The sequence below is a fragment of the Platichthys flesus genome, chromosome 5 (genome assembly GCF_949316205.1).
Source record: "Platichthys flesus chromosome 5, fPlaFle2.1, whole genome shotgun sequence".
Classification (NCBI taxonomy): domain Eukaryota; kingdom Metazoa; phylum Chordata; class Actinopteri; order Pleuronectiformes; family Pleuronectidae; genus Platichthys; species Platichthys flesus.
Window position 1 is genome coordinate 16,580,813 of NC_084949.1, and position 20,117 is coordinate 16,600,929.

Here is a 20,117-nt window from a genome sequence, read left to right on the forward strand (position 1 = left end):
ACAACCTAATCCGCAAGAGTCACAAATACAAAGTTCACCTTCCAACCCAACACAGCAACTTGAAGCCTGTACAGAATTACAATGACTTCTAGTAAAAAGGAGACTTGTTACCGCACTCCCTGGGAAAACAGAACATCTTGCTACATCCGGAGACTAGTTCTTAAGCTGCTATCCTGCGATAGTGTCCATTTTGTTGGGTGCACCTGGAAGTTTCCTATTCAAGGCCTTTTGTGCCAGTAACATGGAGCTGTGAATTCTAGGGAGAGACTGATTAACACCCCCCCCCCACCCCCCCCCCCCCCCCCATACCAGGCCATAGTGATAATGGGTAATTATGAGGTATGTACAGGATAGTTACCCCCACATGTACATTTCATGCATTAACTGACTTCTGGGTTAAGAGGTAGATGTAGCTGATGTACCAATGAGGCGCTGTTGCTGAAGCATTAAAGGGTTGTGGTATACATGCAATCGGCTGCTCAGGAGACCATCCACTCTCTCTCCAATGCTGAAACTTCTCTAAAAGTAATTGAAAAGCTTAATGACTGAGAGTGTTACAGAGAAACCTCTACCCATTATACAAAACACCGCCTTGCTTTAACCTGTGAAGCTAGAAGATTTGTCTCTGATCACTGGCTGGCTTGTTCTAGAACTGCTTCTTTCGTGATGGTCTCTCTGTGCTGCTCCTCTGACTCCCTCTGGTGTACACATCACCAACAGCTGCTTTATTCAAAGAAAAAACCTTTGGGTCAGAATCAAAGGAAAATCTTTTGGGTTCAAAATCAAGGGGAAATACTTTGAATGAAAAATGACTATTCTATACAACATAGATAATTATGAGCCATCTGAAGTTGAATAAAAATGCCCTTTAAAAACTTGAGGATTCTGAGATTGAGATGAAGGGCCTCTGGCCCTTGCTCCATACCTGTGAACAAATAGGCTCAAAACACCAATCACTGATAATTTAATAAAATGTTTGGACTAAATAAACAAAAATTTGGTGTTTCAGCATTTTCTGCACTTTCAAAATATCTTGGAATAGTAGTATATAATTTGCATAACCCGCTGATAAGTTCTACTTTTAAGAAATTGAAATTGATTGACCTTAGGTGATGCTTGATGCGCAAGGGAACTTGTTCAAACAATGAGTTAGGAGTTCCTGGTGATCTTGGGTATTGGAAAGCGCACAGGACACAGCTCACTGAAAAATGCAAAGGAAAAAGCTTCTCCCCACAATACCATTCCACAAATACAAGCAGTACAACACTAAAAGACATTCACTGGAATTACACTTATCCAAATTACAACTGCCTTCAGAGGGACAACTGTTTGACTGAATACAATTCAAAGTGGAAACCTTTTTCCAGAAGAAGCTTTTAAATACCACAGACCTGAACGTGAAGGATTCCTCCATTATGAACCGTAGGTGTAGACTTGAATGTAGATTTTGGAACGGCGGCCCATACGACCTAATCCGCAAGAGTCACAAATACAAAGTTCACCTTCCAACCCAACACAGCAACTTGAAGCCTATACAGAATTACAATGACTTCTAGTAAAAAAGAGACTTGTTACCGCACTCCCTAGGAAAATAGAACGTCTTGCTACGTTCGGAGACTAGTTCTGAAACTGCTAGCCTGCGATAGTGTCCATCTTGTTGGGTGCACCTGGAAGTTTCCTATTCAAGGCCTTTTGTGCCAGTACCATGGAGCTGTGAATTCTAGGGAGAGACTGATTAACACCCCCCCCCCCCACCCCCCCACCCCCCCCATACCAGGCCATAGTGATAATGGGTAATTATGAGGTATGTACAGGATAGTTACCCCCACATGTACATTTCATGCATTAACTGACTTCTGGGTTAAGAGGTAAATGTAGCTGATGTACCAATGAGGCGCTGTTGCTGAAGCATTAAAGGGTTGTGGTATACACGCAATCGGCTGCTCAGGAGACCATCCACTCTCTCTCCAATGATGAAACTTCTCTAAAAGTAATTGAAAAGCTAAATGACTGAGAGTGTTTCAGAGATACCTCTACCCATTATACAAAACACAGCCTTGCTTTAACCTGTGAAGCTAGAAGATTTGTCTTTCATCACTGGCTGGCTTGTTCTAGAACTGCTTCTTTCGTGATGGTCTCTCTGTGCTGCTCCTCTGACTCCCTCTGGTGTACACATCACCAACAGCTGCTTTATTCAAAGAAAAAACCTTTGGGTCAGAATCAAAGGAAAATCTTTTGGGTTCAAAATCAAGGGGAAATACTTTGAATGAAAAATGACTATTCTATACAACATAGGTAATTATGAGCCATCTGAAGTTGAATAAAAATGCCCTTTAAAAACTTGAGGATTCTTAGATTGAGATTAAGAGCCTCTGGCTCTTGCTCCATACCTGTGAAACAAATAGGCTCAAAACACCAATCACTGATTGTGTCCAATTTGATTAGAGGTAATTAATTTAATAAAATGTTTGGACTAAATAAAGTAAAATTTGGTGTTTCAGCATTTTCTGCACTTTCAAAATATCTTGGAATAGTAGTATACAATTTGCATAACCCGCGGATAAGTTCTACTTTTAAGAAATTGAAATTGAGTGACCTTAGGTGATGCTTGATGCGCAAGGGAACTTGTTCAAACAATGAGTTAGGAGTTCCTGGTGATCTTGGGTATTGGAAAGTGCACAGGACACAGCACACTGAAAAATGCAAAGGAAAAAGCGTCTCCCCACAATACTTTTCCACAAATACAAGCAGTACAACACTACAAGACAAACACTGGAATTACACTTATCCAAATTACAACTGCCTTCAGAGGGACAACTGTTTGACTGAATACAATTCAAAGTGGAAACCTTTTTCCAGAAGAAGCTTTTAAATACCACAGACCTGAACGTGAAGGATTCCTCCTTTATGAACCGTAGGTGTAGACTTGAATGTAGATTTTGGAACGGCGGCCCATACAACCTAATCCGCAAGAGTCACAAATACAAAGTTCACCTTCCAACCCAACACAGCAACTTGAAGCCTGTACAGAATTACAATGACTTCTAGTAAAAAGGAGACTTGTTACCGCACTCCCTGGGAAAACAGAACATCTTGCTACATCCGGAGACTAGTTCTTAAGCTGCTATCCTGCGATAGTGTCCATTTTGTTGGGTGCACCTGGAAGTTTCCTATTCAAGGCCTTTTGTGCCAGTAACATGGAGCTGTGAATTCTAGGGAGAGACTGATTAACACCCCCCCCCCCACACCCCCCCATACCAGGCCATAGTGATAATGGGTAATTATGAGGTATGTACAGGATAGTTACCCCCACATGTACATTTCATGCATTAACTGACTTCTGGGTTAAGAGGTAGATGTAGCTGATGTACCAATGAGGCGCTGTTGCTGAAGCATTAAAGGGTTGTGGTATACATGCAATCGGCTGCTCAGGAGACCATCCACTCTCTCTCCAATGCTGAAACTTCTCTAAAAGTAATTGAAAAGCTTAATGACTGAGAGTGTTACAGAGAAACCTCTACCCATTATACAAAACACCGCCTTGCTTTAACCTGTGAAGCTAGAAGATTTGTCTCTGATCACTGGCTGGCTTGTTCTAGAACTGCTTCTTTCGTGATGGTCTCTCTGTGCTGCTCCTCTGACTCCCTCTGGTGTACACATCACCAACAGCTGCTTTATTCAAAGAAAAAACCTTTGGGTCAGAATCAAAGGAAAATCTTTTGGGTTCAAAATCAAGGGGAAATACTTTGAATGAAAAATGACTATTCTATACAACATAGGTAATTATGAGCCATCTGAAGTTGAATAAAAATGCCCTTTAAAAACTTGAGGATTCTGAGATTGAGATGAAGGGCCTCTGGCCCTTGCTCCATACCTGTGAACAAATAGGCTCAAAACACCAATCACTGATAATTTAATAAAATGTTTGGACTAAATAAACAAAAATTTGGTGTTTCAGCATTTTCTGCACTTTCAAAGTATCTTGGAATAGTAGTATATAATTTGCATAACCCGCTGATAAGTTCTACTTTTAAGAAATTGAAATTGATTGACCTTAGGTGATGCTTGATGCGCAAGGGAACTTGTTCAAACAATGAGTTAGGAGTTCCTGGTGATCTTGGGTATTGGAAAGCGCACAGGACACAGCTCACTGAAAAATGCAAAGGAAAAAGCTTCTCCCCACAATACCATTCCACAAATACAAGCAGTACAACACTAAAAGACATTCACTGGAATTACACTTATCCAAATTACAACTGCCTTCAGAGGGACAACTGTTTGACTGAATACAATTCAAAGTGGAAACCTTTTTCCAGAAGAAGCTTTTAAATACCACAGACCTGAACGTGAAGGATTCCTCCATTATGAACCGTAGGTGTAGACTTGAATGTAGATTTTGGAACGGCGGCCCATACGACCTAATCCGCAAGAGTCACAAATACAAAGTTCACCTTCCAACCCAACACAGCAACTTGAAGCCTATACAGAATTACAATGACTTCTAGTAAAAAAGAGACTTGTTACCGCACTCCCTAGGAAAATAGAACGTCTTGCTACGTTCGGAGACTAGTTCTGAAACTGCTAGCCTGCGATAGTGTCCATCTTGTTGGGTGCACCTGGAAGTTTCCTATTCAAGGCCTTTTGTGTGTAGACACAAATTGTTGTTTTTATATTGTTGTTTGTAAAGTGCACCAACCACACCAAGGCAATTTCCTGTATGTGAAAATATACAAGGCAATAAAAAGAATTCTGATTCTGATTCTGATTCTGATTTGTGCCAGTACCATGGAGCTGTGAATTCTAGGGAGAGACTGATTAACACCCCCCCCCCCACCCCCCCCCCCCCCCCCCCATACCAGGCCATAGTGATAATGGGTAATTATGAGGTATGTACAGGATAGTTACCCCCACATGTACATTTCATGCATTAACTGACTTCTGGGTTAAGAGGTAGATGTAGCTGATGTACCAATGAGGCGCTGTTGCTGAAGCATTAAAGGGTTGTGGTATACACGCAATCGGCTGCTCAGGAGACCATCCACTCTCTCTCCAATGCTGAAACTTCTCTAAAAGTAATTGAAAAGCTAAATGACTGAGAGTGTTACAGAGATACCTCTACCCATTATACGAAACACCGCCTTGCTTTAACCTGTCAAGCTAGAAGATTTGTCTCTCATCACTGGCTGGCTTGTTCTAGAACTGCTTCTTCCGTGATGGTCTCCTTGTGCTGCTCCTCTGACTCCCTCTGGTGTACACATCACCAACAGCTGCTTTATTCAAAGAAAAAACCTTTGGGTCAGAATCAAAGGAAAATCCTTTGGGTTCAAAATCAAGGGGAAATACTTTGAATGAAAAATGACTATTCTATACAACATAGGTAATTATGAGCCATCTGAAGTTGAATAAAAATGCCCTTTAAAAACTTGAGGATTCTGAGATTGAGATGAAGGGCCTCTGGCCCTTGCTCCATACCTGTGAACAAATAGGCTCAAAACACCAATCACTGATAATTTAATAAAATGTTTGGACTAAATAAACAAAAATTTGGTGTTTCAGCATTTTCTGCACTTTCAAAATATCTTGGAATAGTAGTATATAATTTGCATAACCCGCGGATAAGTTCTACTTTTAAGAAATTGAAATTGAGTGACCTTAGGTGATGCTTGATGCGCAAGGGAACTTGTTCAAACAATGAGTTAGGAGTTCCTGGTGATCTTGGGTATTGGAAAGCGCACAGGACACAGCACACTGAAAAATGCAAAGGAAAAAGCGTCTCCCCACAATACCATTCCACAAATACAAGCAGTACAACACTACAAGACAAACACTGGAATTACACTTATCCAAATTACAACTGCCTTCAGAGGGACAACTGTTTGACTGAATACAATTCAAAGTGGAAACCTTTTTCCAGAAGAAGCTTTTAAATACCACAGACCTGAACGTGAAGGATTCCTCCTTTATGAACCATAGGTGTAGACTTGAATGTAGATTTTGGAACGGCGGCCCATACGACCTAATCCGCAAGAGTCACAAATACAAAGTTCACCTTCCAACCCAACACAGCAACTTGAAGCCTGTACAGAATTACAATGACTTCTAGTAAAAAAGAGACTTGTTACCGCACTCCCTGGGAAAACAGAACGTCTTGCTACATCCGGAGACTAGTTCTGAAGCTGCTATCCTGCGATAGTGTCCATCTTGTTGGGTGCACCTGGAAGTTTCCTATTCAAGGCCTTTTGTGCCAGTAACATGGAGCTGTGAATTCTAGGGAGAGACTGATTAACTTTGAATGAAAAATTACTATTCTATACAACATAGGTAATTATGAGCCATCTGAAGTTGAATAAAAATGCCCTTTAAAAACTTGAGGATTCTGAGATTGAGATTAAGGGCCTCTGGCTCTTGCTCCATACCTGTGAAACAAATAGGCTCAAAACACCAATCACTGATTGTGTCCAATTTGATTAGAGGTAATTAATTTAATAAAATGTTTGGACTAAATAAACAAAATGTTTGTGTTTCGGCATTCCTGCACTTTCAAATATCGTGGAATAGTCATATATAATGTGCAACAGCCTCGGACAAGGTCTACTTTTAAGGCATGTTCAACATTGTCAGCTAAAATTGAACTGTCATTATTTTGTTTATTTCTATTTTTGATATGGTTATACCTCGTTTTTACAGATTACCTTTACCAAGTGTCCATTTCACTGTTAAAATGGTGCTACTGTACTAGTTAATTCCCCAACCAAAGGACTTCTGCCAAAAGTGTTCCATAAAATTAATAATCCAAACTTGTTGGGGACAAATGTCTGAAGGCCCCTCAATCCAAGTAAACAATGTTAATAGATGACCCCAAAGTTATCACCAATGCCCAAATGTTTTTTTGATGGCAGTTTGATACTCCAAGCTGTCATGTTGCCAAAAGTCAGACTCATCACATCATTGATTTATCTAACTGACAAACAGAAAAAGAAAAAAATAAATGAACAGAAGGTATTTATGTACTCTTTTATTCGCAGCTGTCATCGTGCTACGTAAGACATCTGCCATCATGTGCAGTTAATTGATTTAAAAAAAAAAGCACATTAAAATCTCTCATCTTTGATTCACACAGTGAAATGCAAACAAGTAGTAAATAATGTGAAAAATTCAAAGATATGTTTGACAGTTTTCTCAACCATGGCCGTTTGGAGGACACCAGGAGCACTGTGGCAGACTGTGCACCAGGTTTTTGTTAATATAATGATGGTCCTGACACGGAGCTGCAGGACGATGGCTCTGTTTCTGCGTGAAATGTTGAACAGCAGATCAGGTAGTTCAGGTGCCAGAAGACGTCATAGATCAGCTGCTGACATTGATGAAGAGATGCCAAACATCTGGCTGTACATCTCTTAGATGATCCGCCCTCTCCCTTAGGAGGCGTCTCCGTTGATCAGCTTATTCAAGTATCTTGTAAAAAACATTCTGGAAACAAAAGTTTAACATTCCTGATCCCTTCTCTGCTTGATCACATCATTAATCCAGCTATGAGGATAATAGAAGGAAACCTATGAACAGTATAGATGATCTTGAATTTTACATCACAACAGTATCTTCAGTACCAATATTTCCATAGACATGACAAAACCTGAGTTATTGCCTTGCAGTATCAGTTTACATACATTTCTTTAAGTTGTATATGAGGACACATTAATATTTGTATCATATTTGATGAGGGGTTAGGGTTAGAAGAATGGAATTCCCCGCAGGTGATTATTATACAATAACCAGAGACTCCATCCCCTTCAAAGCATCAGGGGTTTAGTGGATGGATGATTAAGTGTCTCCCATTAAGATGGTTGTCTAGCTCACCACAGTTGTCATCTTCTGACTCTGGTAAAATATTGAGTTGGATCAGTAGCTACATTAATGTCAGCATGAATTTAGTCCAGAGGTTGAATCAGACTTTTTTTACTGTAGATAGCATCAACATATCAAGCCTCATAAATAACATTTATTTGTACTTCTGCATTGAATCTTTAGTTTGACCTTTTACTGAAACCAGATGGACTCTGGAGATCTCTTGTTATTATTGTCATTATCATTATTATTATTATTCACCTTGTTATTAGAGCAAGGTGATAAAAGGACAGATTTAAAAATGGTACACATCTTCTCCAACTCTCCAATATAAAAAAGCATATTTCACAAAACAGTATTTTTAATTATGTTCAAACTTTCCCTTAATTTTCCCTTATATGTTCAGTCTGTTCAGTTGAGTGGGAGTGGGAGAACATTCCTGTACTTGGTGCCAATATGTTTGAGCAAAGTATTATTTCTCAACTCTTCTCACAAAAGTGGTGGCTCTCTTGACTGATCTGGACCAGACTCAACCGATTGGACGTCTGACCAACTTTGGCCTTGTCCACGAGAGAAGCTAAATCATCACAGATTGCAGAATCATTTCACATCGCAATCAAACACACTCCCACCATCACCGAGAGGGCCCACGTTGACACCTATCCGTCTGGAAACGCTTCCGAGGTCATTCCAAAAGCTGTGGGGGGCGCCACTGAACCCCGGCCAACTGTGAACGAGAGGAGAAACTGTGCGAGACAGCGGTGACTATTCCCAGAAGTGGTCATCCTGCTAAAACCTCACTGAGCACGTGAAAGTATAAGCATGAAAATCATGAAAAACTTCAACAAGAAGCCTTCGTTTCGACAGTCAGCCGGCATCTCGGGCTTGACTTCGTTCAGCGTTCAAGAGACCACCACCGAGAGGAGGCCGGAGACAATGAGTCGTGGAAGAGAACCAAGACAGAAAGCACTGCACACATATTTGTCGGATGATGGCCCAAAAAACACCCAGGTGATTCTGAGTGTGTTGGCAAACGCACAACAGGCCTCATAAAATACCTGCTGTTAATGGCCCAAAGGCAAATGGTGCAATCATACTGAGATTTATATTTATACACTCACATTTTTGGGTCGCCAGCAACTCCTGCACATCAACTGATTTCAACCATTCCAACAACTCATCTTACTTACTCATGCTACAAATATTATTATTTTTCTGCATTTGTCTGTCTCCTCTTTAATCACTTTAGGTTGTTAAATCTACCACACTGCTGCAAACACTTTATTTGTTCCACTTTCCCTTGTTGTGGCCGAGCCAGGGTAACTGTTACACTCCCCGATAAGGAAATGAATGAAATTCATTGTTGTGAGTTCCTCGTGCCAGGTGTCAGGCGTGTTGGTTTATCCTAAATAAGAGATGAGCCGGACTGGTCCAATTCAATAATCTCAATAACTACTTGTATTGGACCAGTCCGGCTCATCTCTTATTTAGGATAAACTAACACGTCTGACAATTGCCCAATAAACCCAAACACAACTACGACTCTAGGATTAATGTGACAAGTGTGTTAAGCCAGCGGAGTTGTCCTGCTGACGGTGGCTGGTTAGAGCACTAACAGCATGTGTGTACGGTCACATACGGTTATAACGCGCTGTCATAACGGCGCTAGCGGGCTAGCCACCATGCTTACTGCGGTGGTAACAGCGCAAAAACCCGCTGTCACGACTTTTATTCCACGGCTGTCATAACACTGTTTCTCAAACAGCGCCAGGTTAAGAGCAAACCCTTGGTAGTAGTTCCTATATGGAGTCCCTGCTGACTGTGTGTGGAAGCTGGGGGGGAAGCTTGCTGCCTCCGCGTAGCTTCAAGCTGTGGAGTTAGCAACGCAGTTTGGAAACAAGACCGGGGAACCGCTGCGCTAAGAAACGTTATCATGAGCATTTTGACTCGCTGGGTGGGTGTCACTTTATTAGTCTGTCTGGAGGCACCTGCCACTGTTGCAACGCTGTTCGGAAGGCGTCTGTCCCTGCTGCCACACTGTCTGAGAGCAACCACCGGTCACTTATTCAGGGAGGTTTGGACTATTCCTGTACTATTCCATTTACTTATTGTTCCGGGCATGGGTGGTTGAGATGCTGCCTACAGTTATGGTCTCATCCTTTCACATCTGTTTTTATTCTGCAATTTTAGACGGCTTAATTCCCAAATAAATATTTTCATTACTAAATACTCGCATATATTGGTTTTCATCTCAACAAAATGTTTGAGGAATTTAGTTACCTTTCATAAACCAGCATATATCTCGTTGAACAAATCACAAACAGGCAGCTGCCCCCAAACAGCAAAATCAGTGGCAGTTCCTGTCGTCACCGGAACGGCCTCTATCTGCCACGATTTGACTGCCCGGCCCCTTACTGTGGTCCTTTTCCCGGCATTTCCGTCTCGGTGTGCGTGGCTGTAGGCTGCTCTGACTCCCGCGGACACAGCAGTCACATCAGTGTTCTCATCTTCCAGCACAACACGGGTTATCTCTGAACAACCCGAGAACAAGGTAAGTGACTCGGCGAGACCTGAAGCAGAACCCCCGCTTCAAAAGCTGTGTTTTCCCCTTCAGACTCCATTGATAGATCGTACACGCGAGTGGAGCACAGCTATAGTGCAATCGTGATCGGGTGTTTCATCAGCTCCACATGTCTGCAGCGTCACTCCCAAACATGGTGGTATAAATTAATAAGTGCGGACTGGGCCGAGGTCAGCGATACATCTTTTCTATCAGAGGTCGTTCATTGTTAAAGTTTCTGAACATATTGAAGCAGACTTTTAATCCGTGCAATTTCCACATGGACACCGGCTTGAGTTGTCCCTCGATTCAAGAGAAAGGTGTGTTTGGGTGGGGGCGGGGCGTCTTAATTTACCTACTGAAAAAATTATTCACAAAATCAAATTAAACAGAACCTGATACAGATTATCTTTGTAGGATTTTGCATCCCCAGTTATTAAGAGCCTCTCACTGGGTGTCTGATGCTACATGGATGTAACCCACACTCAGAGAGGCTTGGCACAACTTTACTAACTTCTTGGAAATGAATGCCCAAATTTATGTGATTAATTGGGTCAGGGTTACATTCCCCATAAAACAAGTGTTTCAAGCTTAATAATTAAAATATTCAGTGGATCTGACATTAATGCTTACTGTAGCTCCGAGATTTAATTAATTTTCATATTCAATTAGAAAACCAGAATCGGAAAATTAAAAGCAAGTCGTTATTTCCTTATTCATTTTTGAATCGTATACCAATAAACGAATAACTGTTGTTTTTTTTTGTAGTTTTGATTTTTTTGCTCAGATCGAAAATAGGAAATGGAAAAATGTTGTCTCTTTCCCATCGTATTAAAGTGGATAACAGGCTACATGCCCCTCTTTATCAATCTGAGCCCACCAGCTGGACATAGTCTCTATGAAGACAGTGTGTAGGGACTGTCTACAAAGTGCAGCACCGAAAAGAGATGTTACAAAAATATTCAATAACTTCACTCTAATGACTCTATGGCCCCAACACAAACAAAACTTAGTTCCCCCCAGGCACCTGAGTTTGATCAATCCATCCATTTAAACAGAATAGTTAAGAATAGAACCAGCAATTAATATATGAAAAATTGAGTGAGGCGGCGAAGTAAATGTGATAGTTAGAAATGGGACAAACTAAAGTTCTAGGTCCGGGCCTGAGTTATCATTATATATCATCAAGTATCAATGAACCTTGTATGAATCAACACTGCACCTACCTCTCTGTCTCTCTTTTTGCAGCTGCAAAATGTGTGGAATCTGGGCCTTGTTTGGCAGTGATGAGTGCCTGGCAGTTCAGTGCACCAGTGCCATGAAGATTGCTCACAGGGGTCCTGATGCCTTCCGCTTTGAGAATGTCAATGGCTTCACCAACTGCTGCTTTGGTTTCCATCGGCTGGCCATTGTGGACCAGCTGTATGGCATGCAACCCCTACGAGTCAAGAAGTTTCCTTTCTTGTGGCTCTGCTACAATGGAGAAATCTACAACCATCATACGGTAAGGATATCCAAGCTGCATCCTCAGAGACAGTACTTGATGGATGTTTCAGATACTCTGCCATTGATAAAAAAGGACATCCTCAAATGATATGTTAATACTGTGACACTGTTGAAAGAGTTATAATAATAATCATTGTAATAAAATAAATTCCTATGACCATGGTGTAGAGAGAGTCTCAGTTGTTGTAAACCCCCATTTAATGTAAAACAAATGAATTCACGTTTTAAAGGAGAAACCCTGTGGGTGTGGCACCCTGAGGCAAATCTCTGAGAACAATCAAAACCTACTGACAGTTCTTGTTTGTTTCAAGCAAGCAGCCAGTCAAAATGCAGGCAGACCGGTATGAAAGTTTGAGTTCAGGAAGTATTTAGTTGGTTATTGTCATTTAAACATTTTTTAAATGGCTTGTTCATTTTTTATTTAAAATAAAGAATTTTGACACTTGCTTTTGTTTACAACATTAGAGGAGCGGTTCACATGCTTTTTCCAACAAAGACTGTATGTTTAAATGATTTATTCAGTGTGAAAAAGAGCGATACAATGCTCCTGTCAGATAAGAAAAAATGATCTTCTTAAAATGAAAGACTACTCTGTTAAATATAGATAGAAAATATACATCACACAGCGGTGTGCATGATTTTGTGTTTTATGAGAATAGCTCTTTGAATTAAAGGGGCACATTGTATCATTAATTGAGTTTTTGCGCTACAACTGACATCTTTAGAGAATGTGAAGTGACAGTGCTCATGTCTAGGTTTTGTCTTATCCAGGGTTATGTTAGAGAGAAATTAATGTTTGCATTAAGAACGGGAACTAAAATTAAACCCTTGTGTGCTATGTTCTTTCAGCTGAGCAAGGAGTTCGAGTTTGATCATCAGACTAACATGGACGGTGAGGTTTTGCTCCACCTGTATGACCGCTTTGGCATCAAGAAGATGGCTTCTCTGCTGGATGGCGTGTTTGCTTTCATTCTGCTGGACACAGCCAACAGGAAAGTCTATTTGGGACGGGATACGTATGGTGTGCGTCCTTTGTTCAAACTCCTCACAGATGATGGATTCCTTGCAGTCTGCTCAGAGGCTAAAGGTAGTGATTTATTACCCCCATTTAATTTGGGTCTTTTAAACTGTGTGAAAAAGCACTGCTTAACTTGTTGTTATTCTGATCACAGGCCTTACAGACCTTACCCATGCAAAGGACACCCCTGCCAACATTGTTCCTTTTCTTCCTGGGCACTTTGAGATCTTTGATTTAAAGCAGAATGGCAAAGTTCAATCTGTTAAGATGGAAGAGTTTCACTGCTGCACACAGGAGCCAGCACATGCCAAGTATGACACCTTTGAGAGACTACCTACAAGTATGTGATAGTTCATTCTTAACCACTGTTAATTTGAATCATTTGAGAAGCATTTTGTTAAGCCTATTTTAAAACGGATGTCTCCACAGGCTTTGACGAGGAAACAGTGAAAAGCAACATCAGAGCTCTGTTTGAGAATGCTGTTAAGAAACGTCTAATGGCCCAAAGGAGAATTGGTTGTCTTTTGTCAGGTAATAAAAAATTCTGCCATCCCACAGCTGTACAGAAACTGCTCTAGTGGCTAGTTGTCCCATTAAATTAATATTTCATAATTTAACATAAGCCCTCATTAAAAAAACATCTGTAAATCTCATATATAGTAAGTGAATCAAACTAAACCGGGATGGCCAGGTCCAACCAAGTCCAAAAAACAACATGGGTCGGCCACCAAGTGGATCCACCACCCTTGGGGAGGAGCATTGGGAGACTGGATGTGCTGACCCCTGGCATCTCAGAGTACAGCTAGATATAGTTGACCTCAGTTTAATGAACCGCATGGGTTTTGTAACCAAAATCCTGAGGGACTGTACTCTTTCCTTTTCTGGAGTTGCCTAGGGTGATAATGTTGTATATAGAAGTAATAATAATTATTGTTGTTATTTCAATTAGAGAGATAACTTTGACTATAAGAACACAGCTTAATGTAGACTTCACATAGTTCAATCATGAAATATAAGAATGCCCATTTGTGAAATTGTTCAAACTCAGAATTGAGGAGTTTAGTTCTGCTCTCACCTCTGATATGCTTACTTCTCTATTAACATGTTGACCTATTCCTCCTGTACAAATAATTTTGAATAGTTGCACTTGCACTTGTATTTAAAGTGGTAATGTTTGAGAATTGACATACTAGTACATTAAACGTAAATTAACTGCATATGACGTGAAGCACTATCTAACCAGGTACTTTTACTGCTTGCTAGCTATTTATCTAGTACAACAATACAACTACCTGTTTAACACAACATTACAGCAAACAATACAATATATTTGTACAAAAAACAAGCAATAATAATAAGAAGAATACTAATAATAATACTAATTGGCTTCCCAGTGTCACATTATTTTACAAATGCTCCGAAATCAATCTGACACCAATTAACAATGTCTCCATTCGAATGGCTGTCCCATTTGATTCAATATCAATTCAGGTTAGGATATTTTATTGTACATACCTTTTTTTTCTTGGAAATTAAGAACTTAACTTGTCAAAGAAGTTAAGGTGGAAACTGAAAGGAAAGCTCTAACTTGGGGCTTAATTGGAAATATTAAAGGGATAGTTCACCTAAACATAAAAATTCACTAATAATGTGCTCGTCACAAAAAAAGAAAATGCCTCCATATTGCTATTAACATCACCTGAATTAAGATATTTCTTGGAAAGTGTTAATGAGTAAACATTTGGGAATGGATGTTTCTGTCGATGATCCTCCTTATGTCTATTCTTCAGGTGGTCTGGACTCCAGTTTAGTCGCTGCTACACTAGTGAAACTGGCCAAAGAGGAGAAGCTGGAGTATCCCGTCCAGACTTTTGCAATTGGCGCAGAGGACAGCCCAGATGTCTTAGCTGCTCGCAAGGTTCATAGAACAGAGTCTGATAAGGAGTGTATGTGGTTGGTTCTTTTGGAAAGAAAAAAAATGGAAAACGTATTGTGTTTTGTGCTCATCAGGTTGCCGCTCATATTGGCAGTGAACACCATGAGGTAAACTTCACTGCAGAAGAAGGCATCCAAGCAGTCGAGGAAGTGATCTACCACTTGGAGACATATGACATCACTACAATCCGTGCCTCTGTTGGTTAGTGGAAAATGAAACATCACATGGCTTTTATCACACAGAAAAACGTAATGTAGTGTAAATGGCTTTCTAAACTGCTATTCGGCCAACTGAAATGATAAAATTTAACAGGATGCTTTTTTTTTTTTTGGGCAATGGAAATTTGGAGACCACTGTATTTTATGTCCAGCAGTTGTGATTTTTATATAATAGTTCGGTAAAATAAGAATAAAAGAAATATAATTAGAATAAAATTTAACAGACAACCGAACACTTTAATGACATTTTAATATGCAGGTCTGTTATATAACATTGTACATGGGGTGTTTATGTAGGATATAAACCTAGGTTTACTTGCATAACAAATGGTGATGTATCTTATTTGAAAGCTTGAATATAAGTATTGAGGGATATATCTTTCTTTATTTAACTAGGATGTCACATTGGTAGTTCAATTATGACTGCCAATTTGCAGTATACTGTACTTGAATCCCCCTTCCTGTAGTCCCTCACATTTCGGCTGCTCAGTTTCTATTATGTTTACACCTACAAGGAATTTGCTCTGGTTATTGGTGCATACAATGAACATAGAAACATAAAAACACAATCAATTCAACACACATAAGAAAAGCAATAAAAAGAAACAATATATATTTACTCACTTTTTCTAATGTTTATACAAAGTATCATTTATTTAGACTTAAACATATCTAAATAAAAATATATAAAAGATAAAATATATAAAAAGTGAAGTAAAATGCAAAAGCAGTGTCAGATTGCAATATGAAATGTAATGCAGTATAATATAATGTGGTAATTTCTCATATCACCTAGCTTTCCATAATGTTATCAAGTGTGCTGTCTCATTTAATGAAATTTCTGTTTCTGTGTGTTCCACTTCAGGGATGTACTTGATTTCAAAACACATCAAGCAGAAGACAGACAGTGTGGTGATCTTCTCTGGAGAGGGTTCTGATGAGCTGACTCAGGGATACATTTACTTTCACAAGGCAAGTCGTCGTAACTGAATCAGTCAAACTTTTTGTTGTAAGGGTAATTTGGCTCTAATCCTGAGACCCCAGCAGGTCTTTTCCATTATATTAAGGTGAAGGGGTTGCAGTATCTTAAACTTTAATAAAATGCTACTACTGACAGATCTATGCTCCACCTCCAGGCTCCATCACCCAAAGTAGCAGCAGAGGACAGTGTTCGTCTGTTGAAGGAACTCTACCTGTTTGATAATCTCCGTGCTGATCGCACCACTGCTGCACATGGGTAAAGAATCACTACTTGGAAAAATTACACAGTCAAGCGTTGTTCATTCTCTGCTTGAAAACGTTTTCTCTTTTGAAGGGAGAGAAATCAATTAGGGAATTCCCTACCTGTATAGTGATTCCAGCAACCAGACACATTTGGGTTACTAAGTCATTTTCTTTCTCATTAAGGTTTGGCAACATTTCAAATGTTTTTCTCTGGCTACGGAGTCCAATTTGACCAATAACTCCATGGGTGTAGGGCACATATCCAATACCCTTGTGCCCAGCAGTCAGCCCATCTCTTTATTTAAAGCGATCATATAATGAGTTAATGACTTTGTAAATGTGTTTTGTCCCAAAGACTGGAGCTCAGAGTGCCCTTCCTGGACCACAGATTCACATCGTACTTCCTCTCCCTGCCGGACGAGTTGAAGACTCCTCGGGTCAGTGAATCTTTGCAGCAAATGTTGTCTGACAAATCCCTTTTTTCTTCACTGCAGATGTCTGACGTCCAGATAAGGCACTGAAATGAATAATTATTTGTTCTAATTGTGTGGTCTGTCCTGTGTAAGCAGCATGGAGTGGAAAAGTACCTTCTGAGGGACTCCTTCAAAGGTCTCAACTTGATCCCTGAGGAGATCCTGTGGAGGCGTAAAGAAGCCTTCAGTGATGGTATGACGTCTATGAAGAAGTCCTGGTACACCTACCTGCAGGAACACCTAGAATCCATGGTACGTGTTAACGTAGGACCAAGATTGATGATACAGCAGCTCATACTGGTGTTTAATTTCATTCCTTTCATGTCAAGATAAGAATACATATTCAAGTGTAAATCAGTAGTTATGTATGTAGGAAAAATATGAATGGCCTCCATGATAACAAGTAGTTTACTGTTAAAAATGTATTACCTTTGTATTTATTGTACATTTATCACGTTCAGCTGTGGATTTTTAAAGAGTAGAGACTAATTAAATTTTGATAGCACCACATGCAGACAACAGCTGCCTCCAATGTCCACATCCACTTTTATTTAGGAAACTGCGGTTGTGCACTGCAAAGCAAATGCTAAAGAAAAGGTAGAGATCAAGGTTGATATGGATACTAAACATGATTATATATTATTATTATTATGACAACAGAATTGTCACAAAAGAAAAGATGAAGTTAATTATTGAGTAATTCACATTTGTTAATTAAGTTTAAAAGGGGAAATAACTGGATTCCCAAACTGAATAAAGTATACAGACTTTACCTAGGTATTTTAAAGTGAAAATTCCTCCTACTTTTGCAATGAATTGTCGCTGCTGCTTTTCCTGTTAGCAACAGGCACTTGGTAGGGGGATGAAGGGGGATGCCATCCACTTTTTAAAACAAAATATCTTAAAAAAAAAAACGTAAAAACCTGTCAATGGTGCCGCCGTCTCAGCCATCCACCGTCTAACCTCAGTGAGAGTGAGTGCTGCAAGTGCAGACTGAGTACTTATGTGTGCTTGTGAGCATCCTATAGTTAATCCTAACTAAACTAAATTGAACAACTCAAACGCAGGGAGTGTGAATTCATTCTCTGCTCAAGAGACCAACACCACTTTATGTTTAAATAGAAATAAGATTGTTGCTGCTACATTAATAGTTTAAAATGGTGTTTAGAATCGTTATGGTACCGTAGTAGCTGTTGTTTATGATCAAAGGGTTTTTATCAGGAGACAGAAATTGTCAAATCTTCATAGACTGGCATTTTATTTTACTGATGGTGTCTAATCTGATCGGTCTTCTCTCAGGTGAATGACGATCAGCTGGAGAAGGCTCACAAGACGTATCCTCACTTGCCTCCACGCACCAAAGAGGCCTACTACTTCAGACAGGTGTTTGAAAAGTGCTATCCAGGTCGGGCTGAGTGGCTCTCCCATTACTGGATGCCTCGCTGGACCAATGCCACTGACCCCTCAGCCCGGACCCTGTCTATCTACAAACCAGATAAAGACCAGTGATGGACGGAAATAGTTCAGTGCCTTAGTCTTCTGTCAGCTAAATGATGAACTTCTTTATATTCTCCATGTTTAATTTGAACTTAGAAGAAAATTATACTTGGTCTAATTTTGCACATTTCCAGATGCAGCTGTATCTTTGTCACTCATTTATTTAGTTTGGGATGTGTCATAGGTTAGTAGCCATTTGAAAATCATATGTGCTTAAGCTGCACCCTGTCATTTTTTTATATAATTTATTTGTATCTTCTTCAACCTGGCAGAGGCTCTTTTAAATTTAGCTCACAAGCATTTCTGTTTTCAAAAAAAGATTGGCCTGTTGAGCAATTGCACTGCTGTACATTAAAGTTAAAACCCTATTTATTAAAGTACGAAAAGAAAGATAGAAGATCTAAGGAGATGGCACAAAAATAAGCCTTGGGTTGCAGTGAGACAAGACAATACTAAGCTGTTAAATTAAAATGAAAGCCAATTTCATGGTTCACAGTAGATGTCACCTAAAACATCTCTAGTGTCATATATACATATATATATATATATATATATATTACTTTTGAAAACTCACTTTTAGCAAGAAAACAGAATGATAATATAAAAAGTAAAATAAATACTAGTTAGATAAAGAAAACAGAATTGTTTCTAGTGGAAGTACGCTTTAAGAAGGGACTTAAAAGAAGATGACTCAGACAGGCTTTATCTCTCCCTTTTTTGGAATAACTTCATGATTTTGATCAGGATCTGGTCTGAGGTGGTGAAGTACTTTTGCATTTAGTCAAATCAGATTGATGTTACACAAATCCCAAACTGTGTTAAAGAATCAATAGCCTCTGTGTTATAAACTAGTCTAGATTTGACAAGTCTGGGAATAGTGCCTTTTATACACAAACTTGGCCAATAAGGTGTAGGTGGTTTTAGATGGTTAGCATCGTCACAAATAAAATAACGGTTTCCTAAATTTGAAAGTGAATTTACGACAATTCTGAGGCTTTATGTGGAATGCTGAACTTGACTTCACAACAGTAAATGCCTGAATTGTTTGCGCAGCACTGTAATTCAATTTCTCCCCATAAGCTTCCCCTTGACTGCAAAATTGACAATAAAATAACTGATGGAATGGATGTGTAGTCAATGAAGTTCTTTACTTAAATCCGGTAGTCATTGTCAGAAATCTGTGTTTTTACAACAGTTTAAGGTTCAGAAATGTAGTCTTTTAAATGCATAAATTTTGAAATTTTATTGTGTACATTTTCTAAATCAATATTACAGATGGTAATTACAGAATATAATACAGATTGGTAATGCTTTCTTTCAAACCTCACTTGCTTCTTGGTAGGATTCTACATTTCAGCTGGTGTGTGGGTCTGACTGTACTCTTTGCAATAAAGACAGGAGGGGGGGGGCCTTGAACCGTTTGGGCCAGATAAAGTGCGTTCACACAGATGATTTGATAATGACCTTTTCATTCCTAGTGTTTGGTCTTGACATTAGAATGTGTGTCACATGGGTGTTTAGTCACCTGCCTTTATAAAAGGTCTGCTAAGAGCTGCTGCCTGTTGTGAGGACTGTGTATTTATGACATACAATATACTGTACTTTAACCAGATCTCACTTCCAACTTTTACATATTAAAGCGTAATTCCCTCAGATTCAATCATCATCAGAGTTTCGAGCAGATGTCTCAGGTTCGGATGGACTTTGTTATGGCTCAGTCAGTGCAGCCGAGGGAGCAGAAAACATTCTCTACTCAAGGCTAGTTTATGAAACAACATCGCACTATCAGGAGAGAGAGAGAGAGAGTTGTCTAGCAACGTGACGGAGACGGCTCCTTGTC

The 20,117-nt window shown here is 39.6% G+C and overlaps 1 protein-coding gene across 1 annotated transcript; it reads left to right on the plus strand.

The window, feature by feature from the left end:
* The first annotated feature begins 10,246 nt into the window (after positions 1–10,246).
* Positions 10,247–19,404, plus strand: LOC133953528 (asparagine synthetase [glutamine-hydrolyzing]-like). The gene is made up of 12 exons (XM_062387459.1): positions 10,247–10,396; positions 11,654–11,909; positions 12,761–12,998; positions 13,084–13,269; positions 13,359–13,460; positions 14,720–14,847; positions 14,940–15,066; positions 15,949–16,055; positions 16,220–16,320; positions 16,663–16,744; positions 16,877–17,032; positions 18,080–19,404. The coding sequence occupies exons 2-12, from the start codon at positions 11,661–11,663 to the stop codon at positions 18,287–18,289; spliced, it is 1,686 nt and encodes a 561-aa protein (XP_062243443.1). The 5' UTR covers positions 10,247–10,396; positions 11,654–11,660; the 3' UTR covers positions 18,290–19,404.
* The last annotated feature ends 713 nt before the right edge of the window (positions 19,405–20,117 follow it).